The 16711-nt window shown below is 38.2% G+C and overlaps 2 protein-coding genes across 2 annotated transcripts in view; one reads left to right on the top strand and one right to left on the bottom strand.

The window, feature by feature from the left end:
* Positions 1–8178, top strand: part of LOC140185088 (beta-galactosidase-1-like protein 2) — a 71656-nt gene extending 63478 nt beyond the window's left edge. Inside the window, exons 17-19 of the mRNA XM_072238345.1 lie at positions 2220–2331; positions 5359–5475; positions 6511–8178. Of these exons, the coding sequence (XP_072094446.1) occupies positions 2220–2331; positions 5359–5475; positions 6511–6594 (313 nt within the window). The 3' untranslated portion in view covers positions 6595–8178. The remainder of the gene's footprint in view (positions 1–2219; positions 2332–5358; positions 5476–6510) is intronic.
* LOC140185089 (galactosylgalactosylxylosylprotein 3-beta-glucuronosyltransferase 1-like) overlaps positions 2815–16711 on the bottom strand; it is a 212040-nt gene continuing 198143 nt past the window's right edge. Inside the window, exon 7 of the mRNA XM_072238346.1 lies at positions 2815–3052. The gene's annotated coding sequence lies outside the window, so the exon portion shown is untranslated. The remainder of the gene's footprint in view (positions 3053–16711) is intronic.

Below are 16711 nucleotides of genomic sequence, written 5' to 3'. Positions count from 1 at the left end.
GTTCAAAGGTTTATTTATTATCAAAGTATACAACTCTGAAGTTTTTCTTCTCCAGATAGCCATGAAACCAAGAAAGAAAAAAGTGGCATGGTCATCAACCCCCAAATCTCTCCTCCCTGCACAAAAAAAGAACAAAAATGGAACAGGCACTTTGACCCCCAAACTCTCTCCCCGCACACAAAAAAAAAACCAAGAAAGATCAGGTGAAAAACATAGAATATATATGAAAAAAAGACATAACTCCACAGTCCAAGTCCACCTCCAAAACGCGGAAAACCTGGGCAACATTCTCCGTCTCCATAGCAGAGCCATCTCACCAATGATTAAAAAGATGTTTAGATATTAATAGTGTCTTAGTTATTGACAGTTTATTGAATTTAAAACAAAGCTTATAAAGTCATAGCTTCAATAAGTTTTTAAATAAATATACCCAAGAGTGATTGTAATTGTAGTTCAGATAGAACTGAAATCAATCCAGAGAGGTTATTACAGTTTTTACAGCAGGTAAATTAAAATCACAGATTACTCCTTGTATCACTGATCTACTTTAGATGAATTTTGTATTCAGCACTATGTATCTCTGACGACTTACCTTGGTTGCACACTACAAACATTAAACCCTCCAGATCCTCTCAATGCCAGCCATTGCTCTCCTGCACTGGATCAGTGTTAATATATTTTACTCCTCACACTGTTAAATTGGTTTTCATTTTAGTGACCCTTTAGTTTTTGTGAATTGCATTCAAACTGGTTGTCGGCTAGACCTTAGTTATAATCTTTAGTGATTGCACAGTAGGGTTATTGGCAGTTTATTGACAGGGCATGTGCAGATAATTACAGTTTATGTGAACCAGTCATGTCTTGCAATCAACTTCCACCCTTTGCTTGGTTGCATCCCTTCCTCTTATTGTTATTGCTGCAAAAACACACTACTTCCTCTGCCTTGACCATTCTTTACATGGTAATCTCACTGCTTGGTTGTATCAAATCGAGCTTATTATTGTTACTAGGGTAGGTAATGGAAACAGAAGAGAGGAAATTGTGTGGACTAGGTTAAGGCTGGGGCATTGTGCATTAAACAAAACATTGAAAATGGTAGGGAAACACCAGACAGGATTGTGTGAGGAATGTCAGGAAGAGGAGTCAGTAGAACATGTAGTTTTGTGTTGCAGGAAGTATGGGATACAGAGAGAGATGATGAGAAATAAACTAAGGGAGTTGGGGGTGCAGGAATTCACATTAAAAGGGTTGCTGGGCATGGGTGAGAGAGCACAAGTCCGGGTATTTTTAGCGTTTTTAAGGGGTACAGGGGTTTTTTATAGAATATGACGAATAAACAGGAATAGGATACTAGGATGGTCAAAGATGGGAGGGTGAAGTGTAGGTTTGTGTGTGTGTTTGTGTGTGTGTGTGTGTGTGTGTGTGTGTGTGTGATTGGGTGAAGGGATTTAGAATGTATGTCTAGTGCACATTCTGGAGCAGAGGGTGGCGGTAATGCACCATTAAGCTGGATGCCAACCGCCGTAAAACAAGTTACAGAGAGAGAGAGAGCTTATTATTGCTCAATATCCTCATACTGTAGATGTGTGAACACACTGGCTAACATTCTAGTACAAGATTGTAAGAAACAGAAGTGGGAGTAGACCCACTTAAACCTGCTATGTTATTCATGTGATCATTAATTGAGAGCTCATTGGCCTCAGCTATGCTATCCTTGTCTGTGTGTGTGTGTATCTTTATATGTGTATATGTGTGTGTGTGTGAGAGAGATAGCTATATATATATATATAAAACACTCACTCTCACGCTCACACACACATATACATACATACACACACACACACACACACACACACACACACACACACACTCTTTAACTTTGAACAAACGTAATGACATCCCCTGGAGTGTCAACATTTCCAGACATGAAAGACTTCAAGGAAGGAATTCCTCTTCATCATTTACTTTGAGATTCTTCCATTCATGAAAACATTCACAGAGCAATTAGTCTTTCACTCATTACTTAGGTGCACAGATACAAGCCTTGGGTACTTTGCAAAGAAAGTAATTTGTGGGTCCATTTTCATCCAATATTTAGTCTATAGACACCAGCCAGTGTAATTCTGCACAAGGTTACCGACACAAGAGGATTAAATTTGTTGAATGTTTAATTTCTTAACATTGGGAATAACTCTTTTTATTGTCTCCCTGGACTGAAGTTTCTCAGCTATCAAACTGAATCTTATTCCGGAAAAACCTGTCCTTCCTGCTTTCTTCTATGGCACACACTACTTGGACTCATCGCCCTATGATAGTTTTATACGGCTCAAGGTGAGGAGAATTAGTCTTATTGATTATAGCTTCCTGCTTGGGATAGTATGTTATAGAATGAGTATTAATTTATATATGAAATGTGAGACTGAACGAAGCAATTGAAAAAGCATCAACTTCTAAATCTCAAACTTGTGAAGGTACTTGGAGATGTTTTGGTATACTGATGACGTTATTCAGATGAAAGTTATTTTGAAATTATCTTTTGATGTGTCTCATACAGTAACTAAGTAATGGTCCTCTTCTATTTGCTTGGACTGAAAGTGCAAATCCTACATTTCCTTGTATTGAAATCAGGATAACTCGGTGTCTGATTATTATTGAAGACGCCAAGCCAATGTAATACCATTCCTCCTGTTTATGTTTTGCCAGCAGCATTAAAGCACCTGCTTAGTATCAGTTGTTGGTTGTTGCAGACTTGTCTAACCTGTTAGCTCCAAGTTAGCATTCTAGAAGAAAAGTTCAGTTTTAGTTTATTGTCATTCAACCGTGCACATGTGTACTACCAAATGAAACAACATTCCTTGGACCAAGATGCACAGCGCAGTATGTATAACTTGCATATACCTTACTTAACACATCAAGTAATAAACACGTGAAAGTCTGCTGATGCTGGAAATCCAAAACAACACACAAAATGTTGGGAGGGCTCGACAGGTCAGGCAGCATCTTCGGAAATTAATAAACAGTCAACATTTCAGGCCGAGACCCTTCTTCAGAACTGAAAAGGAAGGAGGAAAGAGGCCAGAATAAAAATGTGGAGGCAGGGGAAGGAGGCTAGCTGGAAGGTAATATTAGTACAAATAAATTAACAAAATAATAAGGTGCATTTATAACACGTTTTAAAAAGTAAACAGTATAAAGCTACTGGCGCTTCATACATGATGAGACCTGAGAGGAAGCAGGGAGTTCAGTAGTCTTGTGGCCTGGGGAAAGAAGCTGTTTCCCATCCTAACAATTTGTGTCTTGATGCTACAGTACCTCCTGCCTGATGGTAGAGGGTCAAAGAGATTATTGGACAGATGGGAAGCATGATTGACAAAGGATATTGATCAGTACTACTGCCCATAGAATCACCGAATGATCTGGTCACTGATGTCAGCTGAAAGTTCCCAGTATGAAATATGAATTCCTGAGCCTATACATGTGCATGCGTTGTTTGACTTATTAAGGAGATGATTTTCAGTTCCATTTCAAATACATGCAACTGGGAGTGAACAACCCTACTTCTGATTTTTGATGGAAAGAAAATAATTGATGAAGCAGTGGAAGGATGTGATGCTTCCAGAGATGAACTCCTACAGTTAAGTCCTTGGGTTGAAAGAAGTAAAGATTAGCTTTATCTGTCACATGTACGTGGTAGCATACGGTAAAATGCATCATTTGAGTCAGATCAAATCAGTGAGAATTGTGCTGAGGGCAGCCCGCAAGTATGCCACGATTCCACCACCAACATAGCATGCCCACAACTTACTAAAGCTAACTGTACACCTTGGAAAATGGAAGGAAACGAGGACTGGAGGACCTGGAGGAAACATAGTCACAGGGAGAACACACAAACTTCTTACAGACAGCGGAGGGAACTGAACCCTGATCTTACAGCTAGTACTGTAAAACAATTGTGCTAAATACTATGCTACGAAGGAATCCGAGATGGATCTTTCTCTCAGCACTTTCCTCTGAGTATGGTTGTGAATGCCTGAGCTTCATCTCTTGCACCTTTTTGCTGGGCCCCACCATTATTGTAGATAGAAATGTCCCCTTTTGTTAGCTGTACAGTTGTCCATTCTCATTAACTGCTGGCTGTGGCAGGACTGCGGGGGTTTGATGTGATTCCTCATTCATGTGTTTGTTTACCTGTCAGTTGCAAGATTTGTAAACTGTTTTGGCTTCACTCTTTAATTGAAGATATACTTTGTGTATCCCTCACCTGCCCTTCAGTCCTCCTTGGATCCAGTTTTAATCCTCTGTCTTGTTACCACAGGGAGGTGAGAGATATGATGAAGGTTTATAGTTTGCTCCTTCTGCTGATGGTCCACTGATCTGTGATGCCCAAGAAACTTTGAGCTTCCACACCCACTCTGAGTCTATCCCAATGAATGCGGTTGATAGTCTCCGTGGTGTGAACTTGGGATGTTTATCTCCACAGTGTCTGTTCACTGGACTTTCCTACCAATGCTTTTATAGTCAAATATTTTTGCTACTGTAGGGTTGGCGAATACAAAGTCTGGTAGATTATCTCTCTTCTTAGTTCACTCACTCCCTGCTGTAATTGTGTCCTTCTGAACTGTCAACCCATGCCACTGAGCCACTGTTGGTTTTGGACATGGAAGTGACACAGCCAGAATACATTTTGTGCCCCTTCTCCAAATGTTGTTCAAACTGGAGGAATATTTGCTAAGGGAGCATAGTTGGGGAGAATCAAGAGGCTGTTTCCTTGTTTATTCGGGTGCCATGAGACTTCATGGGATCTGGAATCATGTTGAGGGCTCCCACTGTTATTCTGTCCAATCTGTATACCATTGCTCCATTCTCTCTTCTGGGCCTATCTTGCAAATGGGAAGGACCTACCCGGGGATTGTGATGGGGCAGACTAGAGCAGTGTACTTACCTACAATATCAGGCAAATATAGGATTAGCCTGTGGGAAAACTCTTGACACCAGTCTTCAAATATGTTAAGGATTTCTTCGTTGTGACTGACCTTTGCATGTCTGAATTCACCACCTGAATTATGCTGTGTGGTCAGTCCAGATTTGTCCTTGTAGTGATCCTGATGCAATTGAATGTCTTGCCAAGGCTTTTCAAGGGAAATTTAACTACATCAGTGTGCTTAACTTGTGTGCAAGTCAAAGCTGGTGAGGGCAGCAGATAATCCCCTGTCTCATCCAAATAGTATTGGTGAGCCACATAGGTTTTATAATTCTGTTCTTTTCAGTTCACTACCCTCCAACATTAGTTCAAAAGCAGTTTGTATTTTTTTAAATATCTGCAACCAAGTCCTTATGTACTTCTGGTGTGTATTTTAGGGCTGGGAAAAAGGTGTGGTGTTTGTGAATGGATTGAACTTGGGCCGCTACTGGGATATAGGGCCACAAAAGACACTTTACTTACCTGCTCCATGGGTACAGCATGGCAACAATGAGGTAAGACAAACTGATGGCAACAATTTCTGCAAATGTTGGATTCTTATTGCAGTGACAGTTGAGAGTCATGTTTGCAAGAAATTGGATGACTCAAATTTCACATCCATTGCAAGATTCTAACTTTGTTGTCTTCGGCTGCCATTTAAGATTTTAGAGCAGAATAGCCCAGAAGTGAAAGTATGTGAGGATTTGATGATCAGGTTACTCAAGTTTTCCTTTAGCCAAAACCTTGCAACAAAAACTTTTAAAACAAAGAAAAACTTTGTATTATTTTCATGCACCCTTGCATTTTGTGAAAAAGGCTTTGATTAATCCCCGTGGAAGTGCAGAAGAAGTCCAGTGCCAGAGATATTAGCTCAGTGGTAGCACTTTGAGGTAGAAGGCTAAGATTCTGTCTTGCAACTGAGACTTAAAGAGCACAATTTAACCTAGTGTTGCAATACGCTGCTGCATTGCCTTTCAAGTTCACTGTTAAACCGCGGCCTGTTCGGGTGTTTGACACTAGTTGAGCAAGAAAATCTCATGTTCTCTTAGCAATTGAACTTACAACTGTGTTCAGCCAATCCCTCCAAATCTAGATAATTTACCTTGCCTTTTGTGGGATTTGCTGTGCACAATCTAATGCTGAGATAGAAATGTCTGCAGTGTACATGGTGAACTAAAAGTATATTCTATAAATAGAATGGAAATTTCTCTGTGTAGGGCAATATTCAGAATGTTGCATCTTCAAAAAATGGAAGTGGGAAGAGCTGCCTTAAATTAGAATGTCTTTATGGCTTTGCTCTGTTATCAGAGCCCAAGCTGGTAATCGGTCATAGCCAATAATGGCTGCTGTCAACCACAGACCAAGAAGTATTGTCCAAAGAAAGGAAATTTCATGCACAGGATCTACTGACAGAAAATCCAAGGTGATTTTTCATTAAGAAGTAATATGCTTTAACCGTCTTTTATTTAAGTCTGCATCACGATCCACCCTTCTCCCTTATTTGCACAGCTTTTTTTTTACTATTTTCTTTTATCTTTTTTACAAAATAGATTGTAATATTTGAAGAGAGTAAAGCTGGAAAAATAATTGAATTTGTTAACCAGCCAGACCTTGGACAAAGTGAACATGTGTGAAGATAAGCAAAAATATATTTTTGGTAACTTCCTGAATTATTTTATATTCTGATGAAGAGGAGAAAAGTTGTTACTGTGACTAATCAAAACTACATTCTAAATATTGAAATTAAATTTTCTTTGACATGTACTGGGTCAAATTATGGTTAAATTGGTTAGAAATATAACAGAATTGTCACCTTTTAAAGTATTCATGTTATACTGAGTAAATATGAAAAATTTTGATGTACTTTGTAATGTTACATCAGATTTTTAATTGAGGAATTAACTTGTTTGAAGTAAACATATAAATGTTTCCTTCAACTGATAGGGTGAAACATTAAGAAATATAAGACACCATTTTTTGTATAGTATTTGGTGAAAATCAATTTAATATGTTTGGGTATAATTAATTTTACTGAACTTTTATTCACTGGATATAAATTTTTTAAAGCGGGGTGATTGCACTAAATTCTTTGTGGCTTTCTCAGGAAGCATTGTGTAGCAAACTGTTTTTGTGCTATACAGGAGCTATCCTCACATCTTAAACTTGTGAATTAGTTGTGCACAGTGCCGTAGGATCTTGTAGGAAGTGGCAGGTAGATAGTTGTTTTTGCTTGTTAGCAATGGTATGATTTTCTCCCTGTTCCTATTAAGTGAACTCAGCTGAGTTATAAAGTAACAGTTGAGCTGCTTATGAGCAGCATAACTAGTCATTAAATCTAACCATATCACCAGCAGATTACAGCCCACCTTTGCACTACATGGGTAGATATCAAATATGAGAGCGATCAGAACTGTTTCACATGTCTAGTTAATTGTTCTTGGTTAGCTAACTCAGGAAGAAAAATTTGCATGTGAATGTTCTACTTTTCTTGAGAATCCAGTAGTTGCAGCATTCCCAGGAAAGCTGCCATTAATCAGGCTCTTCCCAGAAAACAAAAATCAGCATTAATCCTAAAGACATAAAGAGAAGTGACTGCATTCAAACTGATTGCTTAGTTAAGGACAGAATCAAGCATGAGCAATTCCTATTAAGTTGATTTATTGAGGAGAAGCATTGGAAAGTGATGTAGATTGCAGTGCAGTGAAGAGGCATGACGCACCATGCTTACCACCATGAGAGATGTCAATGAAATCAGCCTTATCAAAATTGCAATTAGCTTCCTTTGTGACAGTGATCTGAAGCCTCATGCTTCATTGAACTTCTCCTAACTGACCTCCACACTCTCCGGAGATCAGCATCTTCCTTTATTTAAATGGTTTCTCAATTACTTTAAAAGCTGCATTTCTCGCTATCTCAACTACTGCATTGATAAGACATGCTGTTCTTTGATCTCACCTTTTATTTTCTTGGTAATATTTTCTTCTTTCTAACACTGTTAATATCTTTGCAGCTTTTAATGACTTAAGGCTATTCACTAAATGTTATTTTACATGGCTACCACTGAAAGATGTTGAGTCCATCAAAACAAGATCCTGTAACATTTGTAACTGCAAGTTCCATAATGTTCTTGAAGTGCTGTAACGAATGGAGATTGTAAACTTACACAATTGAACAAAACACAAATGTCAAAGGGAATTAAATCTCACTGATCTCTTGTCGTCCTGCCTGTTTGTTTTGTTAATGTTTTAATGTTCAAGCTCATTCTCTCTAGTTCCTGGAATAAAGATGGGACTCAAAAGGGAAAGTTAGGCTTTATCAGGAGTCTTCCAGGTCCTGTAAAAGACCTAATGCTGAAATAAGTTATACTAAACATGAAGAAAATGGGTGGTTTCAGCTGTGCAGATAAACAAGTTGTATTCATGGATCAGCTCATTATGTGTAAGCCTAAATTACTGACATGCTGCATTGTATCCTTTATAAGTTCTGCAGACAGAACCAAAGAAGTTAACAAACCATTTGAACCTTTGACAGAGAGGTCCACATCTATTCTCATGGGCTATGTTGGTGGGTATTACTGTTGTGAGTAGTATTTAACTTGGCACAGCATTTAAGTTGCTAATTTGTGTTGTTAATACTGACGGATTCAAATTTAAAATTTATTCACCAAGGCAAATGTCATCATATAGTAGTTTCCAAATGTTGCAGCCTCCTGAATTAGAGGGAAATCAGAGTGTAAAGAATAGAGTTGAGTGGCTACAGTTTAGAGCTCCAGTTTCATTAGCAGGAGGGGCAGAAGCCAGAAATTTTCTCCACAAGCTCTGAAGCTTAATAGTCGTAATCTTCAATGCCATCAGTCATAGTGTCCGACAGTACTGATTAACTGTCACTAAAGAGAAGTGTCACTTGTTTTTTGAACTTACTCAGATGAATCAGAGCTTTAAAGAAAGGAAATCTATCAGTTATTTTAAGTAACATCTATAAACTGGGTCTGTTTCAAGCAGATTTGTTTTAGTTGATGTCTAGAAATTTATTATCTTGGAATTCTTGAGCCATTACAAATTGATGCTAATGTACTGGTAATTATCTATTCATTTGTCATTGAGGAAGATTAATGAAAAAAAGTGCATTTTTTATTACATGTGGAAAACTGTGGGCATCAAACATCAATCAATGTTGAGCTGATTCGTTTCTTTTTATCTCTCCACCCCCCCCCCCACTATGCTTGAGTCAGATGTCGATTGCTCAATGGAGAGAAAACTGACACAAGTTGAAAGCCGCTAGACAGCTTAAAACTGACTGTTAAAAACAAAAAAGGCATTCAACTTTTCAGGTTCTTTGACTCCTACAACTGGACGAGAGCAGAGCAGGCTGGTAGTGTGGAAGCTTTCTCCAAAAATGTTGTGTGCTACACTCTAACCTAGTTGGTAATATAGTTAGATTCTATAGCTGGTTATACTGCTCATTATGAGCAACAAAGAGCTACTAATCCAAAGTCCCTTTCTGTTCTGTTTGTTTATCCAAAGACCAACTGTTGATCAATGAAACAGGTAAGGTATCTTGTTCCATGATCCACAGTTGGAAGCAAATACTGTTCCACTTAAACAGTGTCAGGCTATTTGTTAACCTGAGCCACCAGATAGGGGATTCAAGCTTTAATCTTCCATTAGAAGAACATTCTGAATCATTTCAACAACCTGATATTAAAAAAGGATCTAGTGCTTTTCCAGCATATATGACAAATGAACTCTTCTCCAGCTTCAAGCCGGGTACGGGTATCAATTTTATAACCGGCATTTTGAAGACAAAATCTGCCATCTTCTTCAGGGATAATGCCTGGGTAAGCCTAATCCAGTGGTATTTATACCCCAGTAGTCCATCCCTCCTGATTGGTTGGCCCTCATCCAATCAGGTTTCCACTCTCACACCTTGTTTACAATCAAATTCCAGTTCTTTCTTAGAGTGAGACCTTCGTCTTCATTAAAATTCTTTTCCTCTAGTTTTATTTCAATGGCTTCCTTTACCAGGTGGCCCCAAAAGCAATTAGCGTGGCAAAGTAGTTTTGTGCCGTCGAAGTCAACCCTATGGCCATTGCAAGTGCAACGTTCTGCTACCGCTAATTTCTCCGGGTAGCCCAAACAGATACATCTCCTTTGCTCCTTGATGTGGGTTTCCACTGTGCGTCCCGTCTAGCTGATAAACGCTGCTCCGCATTGACAGGGAATTCTGCAAACGCCAGCTGACCTAAAGTGAGTGTAAACAAGGTGGGAGAGTGGACACCTGATTGGTTAGTTCTCATCCAATCAGGAGGGACGAATGACGGGGGTATAAGTACCACTGGACTTGACTTACCCAGGCATCATCACTGATGAAGATGGCAGTTTGTCATCGAAACGTCAGTTAAAATCGATACCTGTAACTGGCTTGAAGCCTGAGAAGAGTTTTTTCATTAACCTGCTATTAGTTGAAAGCTGGCAACTAGGCAGGTGAAAGGTAAAGGTAATCACAGTGACTCAATCCATTTTGCCTTGTATTTTAACAATCTGGATAAATGCAATAAAAAAGCTCCTACAATTTCTTCGAATCAATTGAAATCTTGAGAAACTTGGGTCCCAGAGTTTAATTATATTTAATCCATGCAGTGATATTTTCTACAAAGAATTGGTCATAAAATCAGCTTGCCAACGATTATAGCAGATAGCATTGCTTTGTCAGTTTTATTTAGGGTTTTTTTAAAACTAGAATGACAAGATGAGGAATTGTGTGCAATCAACAGTACATTAACATGCAAAAGAAAGTGCAACCCTCACAGAGACAGAAAATGTTGCAATCTATGGAGAAAAAAAATCAAATACATTTATTACACAGAAATAAAACTCATTCTGATATTAGGACAGCCTTCTCAGCAGTGTGACTTAAAAATGCTCAGGGAAGTAGCAGTTTTGGCATTCTGGGTGTGGGGAAAATTGTGAAACCTTTTATAGTGGGAATTGTGTGACTGGCAGGTTTGGAATGAAGTTGGCATTCATTGAATGTCTTGAGCATTTAGATTTTAAAATCCCTCTACTGAGCCCGAGTTGAAGTCTATTTGGTAATCTTGTTTTCTCACACAGCTGAAACAACTCTGCAGTTGCTGCGTGAATCAAATCTAATTTTTATCCAACAGAACTAACACGATTCCAGCTTTTATGTGGAGTGTCAATAAAAGATTTGTGATAGTATTTTTGCCCAGTCTGCAAAACTGCATTGTTGTTTTGCCACCTGGTGGTATTGAAGCAAATGGCAGGACCAGTCTCAGTTTCGTTTTGAAAGTTACTAGCTTAAAATAAAAAAGCTAATGTAACAAAGTGAAATGTGAGAACTTGAAGTGTTTTCAAATAAAAAGAAAAAGGGGAACACTTAGGGTAACAGTGTAAAGAAAAACTTCCTAAAATGAAAATGTCAGGAAATGATTGGAGTATTCATTTATTGCAGCTTGTTTGGTGGTCTGTGTTTGCCTTATTCTCTTTGAATACCAGAATCTGGTAACTACAGCCAAGAATGTGACAAATGTGTAGTGTATGTTTGCCTTTACTGATTGTGCATATGAAATGTAAATGTTATAGTTTACAATAACCAGAATGTAATTGTTGTTTATTGTGAATCAGGAAAGAGAAACGCTTTAGAAAAATAGCTTTAATGTGTTATAGATGTCCTTCCACTTTTCTTAGTAATTTCAAACCTATTGATTTCTAAATTCTTTATCAAAGTTGCTGGTGAATGCAGCAGGCCAGGCAGCATCTCTAGGAAGAGGTACAGTCGATGTTTCAGGCCGAAAATTTGCAGCATCTGCAGAATTCCTCTTGTTTGGATTTCTAAATTCTCCCAGTTTTGATGGAAGGCAGTCAACCGTAATTATTAACTCTTTCTCTCTGTACAGATGTTGTCTGGCCTACTGAGCATTTCCATTATTTTTCTGTTTTATTTCAGATTTTTAGCATCTGCAGCATTTTGCTTTTGTCTGAGCGTTTGAATTGTGATGAGGAGCAGAAGTAAGAGGCTAACATGGTGATTCTAATTCACAGGAACCATAAACGTGAGGGCCATTTTAGGGGTAAATCTAAAATTTGACTCCATCAACTTGTATAGCAGAGCACAAAACTGTGCTGTGGGAGCAAGAAGGCAACAGAAGCTGCAAATTCAGCTGCAGCTTGCAGGCTTGGGGACCCACCTTAGTAATCTGGAAACAAATTACTGCAGATGCTGGGCATCTGAAATAAAAACAGAAAATGTGAATATTCGGCAGTACCTCCTGAAGAAAAAAAATTACAGATTTCCTCAAATTTCATAATCTCTCTTTTCAGATAATACTTGACCAACTAAGTGTTCCTGTGTTTTGAATTTTATTTCGCAACTACATTTGTTTTGTGATTTGACAAGGTGTCTGTGTGTATAAATTATCAATCCAAGGATCTATTCGTCCAATTATGAATTGAGGTTTATTGAATTCATGTTAGCTAACAGACTATACTTGGTTAATGTCAGTCCCATGTGTAACAAAGTGAATCACATTTTAAAAAAAAAAGAATCTGCAGTGGCTAAGAGTTTGAGTGTGGTTGAGATTGAGCAAATGTGAGCTCATAGTTAATGGGCCCTGAGATGAACATGATAGTGAGGGGGGTGGATTTTATTTTTAACTGTAGTGCATCTTGTATAGCTTTGTGATTGTTTTAGATGTATTGCAAGCTGAATAAGTTTGGTCTGAAGCATCATGTGCCCTTAGTTCACTTAGTTCACCTTTGTTTTAATAAAAAAATTTCATATTCAAGCCCATTCTCTCTACAACACACACAAAATGCTGGAGGAACTCAGTGGGTCAGGCAGCATCTATTGAAAAAAAAAGTACAGTTGGCATTTCGAGCTGAAACCTTTTGGCAGGGCTCTCTGTCATTCTCTCTACATCTCACTGAGCACCAGGGGGAATGGCAGGTAAAGTAGTAAATGGATTAGACTCTCAGATCACTTCTTGTCCCTCAGAAATAACTTTCAAACTGATAGATAACCATGATTCTGGTGTCAGAACAATCATACCGCAAATCTATTTGACCTTGACTGGGGGAAAGGAATGGGAATGTGTGAGTGGGACACAATTTATCCTGGTTAAAGCCAGCATCAGCACATGAGGTCTGCAAACACTACTTCAGTAGTTTCTATTTTGAATTACCCTGCCTTCTATATTCTGTTGTTTTTTTTTTACAAGGAGGTCAGCAAGATTATTGTGATGAATAAACTTTAGTGGAATCAATGTCCTGTTCTCCCTGAATTGGGAGCCTGTTGCACATGTCCACCACTGTGCTAGGCTTTGGTTCAGCTTTGAACTAAATTGTTTTTTGCTTTTGCCCTCCCTGCTTCACATGCTCACACTCAGAACTGCTGTGCATTAACCATGGCTTGAAATACTTCAGTCAAATTTCCTTTTATTCCAACGATGCCCAGTTTTGTGAACCTCTCCTCATTAGTGAGAGCCAGGCATTTATTTGCCAATTCCTCTGCATCATTCACATGCAGGTACCTTGAAAAGCAGTTTACCATCAAGTACTATGAAGCTCTGTACAGAAAACTGATTTGTCTGATTGATAGCAAGCCCTGAAAACTGCCGCTGAAATTAGTCAATAGTCATTTCCCCTCTCTCTCTTCCTGACGCACAGTTTACTGTGTAGTAATAATTAATACTTGCTTGTACCTTGTTTTAATTTGTTTGTTTCTGCCTTAATTGTCTGATCATGTCAGTGAAAAGTGTAAGGGAAAATATTGGATATACTAATTAATGAATTATCTTACCTCGGGTAAAGATGTTGATAAACTGGCTCCAATGCTTTTCGGACAGTAACTAGCTGTGTCACAGTGTCACTCTCGTGGGGTGCACACTATCACAGAGTTAGTTCTGTCTCTGGTCAAGGGAACGTGACCTTTGTGCTTAAACATACTGCAAAGGCAAATCCAATATATTAGAATTGATGTAGTAGTCTTGTTACCTAGAAAACAACTGTAAACTAGAAGGCTACTTTTGCATATTCAGCCAATTGCATAAATATAAATACAGTTCAGATCAATTTGAAAGAAATTTTTAAAAAAGCTACAAATGTTCCTGTGAATTCTCCCATCTGACTTCTTCTCTTGTTCTGATGAAACACTGAAAGATGGTTGATTTGCCATGATCCTTTTTTAGGATTGTTGACCAGTGATCTCCTTGAAAGCAGCGGATTACATCAGGTCCCTTTTTTTTAACCAGAGCAATGAAGCAATACAGAAAAAAAGGCAGGAAGTTGGCATTTGATGTTTATCCAAATTGCAATTGCCTTACAAGCTCTTGATGATTTTCTGTTTGGTGGCATAGCACAGTAAGCAATGGAATCGTCTCTGCCCTTGCCAACGGACTGTATGTATTTTCAAGCACAGATTTGAATCACAAGATAAAATTACTCAGATTTGCTCTTTAAAAAAATCATTAATCATTTTTTAAAATTATAAATAGAAATAAATTAAACAGGGTAGCAAGCAGCATGTTAGAGAATTCAGCAGAAAGTATAAAGAGAAAGATTTGTTCAATATTCTAATAGTTCTAAGAGGATAAAAGAAACTGTCATTTGTCAAGTGCTGAGGATCATGTCTGGTAAAATTGTGCTTCACATTTTAGATTTGATACCACAGTATTAACTGTAGCATGTTCTGCTCCAGCTCCTCATGAGGTGTGTAAACATCAGCCACTGTAATGTTGCACTCTACCCACATACACATCCCATAATGGTACAAGATGTTAGCCAGTCTTAATTATTTGTAGAATTCAAATGTAATTAATTTCCTGTCACCCACAGCTCCTTCAGTCAATGTAATGAATTTACAAGTTGGCGTGTTAAAATAGATCCTCAAGACAAAACTAGTGGTCAACTGAAGCTGATGGCACTTCTTGAGGTCATCTCTTCTGCTGGAGATGATGTATCAAATGAGAACTCATTTCCCTCTGATGTGAATGATTTACATATTTATGCTAGAAGTTCTAAATGATGAGAGCTTTAGCATTAAGGGGGGAATTTCTAATGAATCTTCAGTGTGAATAACATGATAATCCCATGGAGTTAAATTTATAAATAAAAGTTTGTTGTTTGGATGTTGCTGGTAAAGTCAGTATTTGTTGCTCATTTTCAGTTGCACTTCAGAGTTGGCCACATTACTGTAAGACTGGAGTTGCACCAGTTCAGGACTCTAAGGCTAAAGTTTCCCTGATAATTCTGAAAGCTGATTATTTCTGATTCAAAATATTGGAGCACACTCAAAGTGCTGGAGGAACTCAGCAAGTCAGGAAGCATCTATGGAGGGAAATGGATAGTCGACACTTCCCTCCCAGATTTTGGCACCAGCAGCCTCTTGTGTCTTCAAAATACAAGTCCTTACTCTGCCATTTCACAATTAATACCTTATGTGACTTAATGTTGTTTAATTCTATCATTTTTAATTATCTTTCACATAGGTTTCTGCACTACATCCATTTCCTCCTTTTCTCTCCATCTTAGATGTGCGGGGGTTCCCAACCTTTTTATGCCAGGGAGCCTTACGATTAACTGAATGGTCTATGGACCCCAGGTTGGGAACCTCTGTGGCCGTGTATAGCTTCAAGCAGTATGTGCAAAAATTTAAATTCATCAACTCTAGGAGGGATAAGCACATTTCTCCTTAAAATTATGTGATGAGTGAGCACTAACACACCTGTAACCAAATTTTTTAGATGGTTATTGTTGATGAGTGGGTTTGATCTCTCACTCTCACTTCTCCAATCCCACCTTGTATATTTCTGGTTTCAAAGCAGGAAACCCTTATTGTGCCTTACTCACACAGCAATTCCTCATGAGAAGCCCAATGGCTTCAATTTTGAGACTTCAACACCGTACCTAATTTGTAGCCACACGATCAGCAGATAGTAATGGGAAGTAGGAATTCAGACCAGACTTGCTTTTCCATTGCCAAGCGTTGATTATGACACTAATTAGTTAATGTGGGGAGAGTAGGTAGGGGAAGTAAATTTCCAAATGCAATTTTACAAATAATAAATGCTTTGTGGATGTTACATTTTTTTAAAAAAATTCCTAAACCTTTTTGCATATCCTCTCTAAAGTTCAATGAAATTTTGTGAAACTTGGTAATAGTCTAATGTATAAATGACAAGTATTCCTGAAAAGAAATGAACCAGTGCAGATGCCTTTCCTGATGTTCATTATTGTTTAAATACAAACCCCATTTCCAGAAAAGTTGGGATATTTTCCAAAATGCAATAAAAACAAAAATCTGTGATATGTTAGTTCACGTGAACCTTTATTTAACTGACAAAAGTATAAAGAAAAGATTTTCAATAGTTTTATTGACCAACTTAATTGTATTTTGTAAACATACACAAATTTAGAATTTGATGGCTGCAACACACTCAACAAAAGTTGGGACAGAGGCATGTTTACCATTGTGTTACATCACCTTTCCTTTTAATAACACTTATTAATCATTTTGAAACCGAGGATACTAATTGTAGTAGATTAGCAATTGGAAATTTTGTCCATTCTTGCTTGATATGAGACTTCAGCTGCTCAACTGTCCGTGGTCTCCGTTGTCTGATTCTCCTCTTCATGATGCGCCATACATTTTCAATAGGAGATAGATCTGGACTGGCAGCAGGCCAGTCAAGCACATGCACTCTGTGTCTACAAAGCCACGCTGTTGTAGCCCGTG

This window comes from Mobula birostris, chromosome 20 (assembly GCF_030028105.1).
Source record: "Mobula birostris isolate sMobBir1 chromosome 20, sMobBir1.hap1, whole genome shotgun sequence".
Taxonomy (NCBI): Eukaryota; Metazoa; Chordata; class Chondrichthyes; order Myliobatiformes; family Myliobatidae; genus Mobula; species Mobula birostris.
This window is presented reverse-complemented; position numbering and strand designations above follow the sequence as displayed.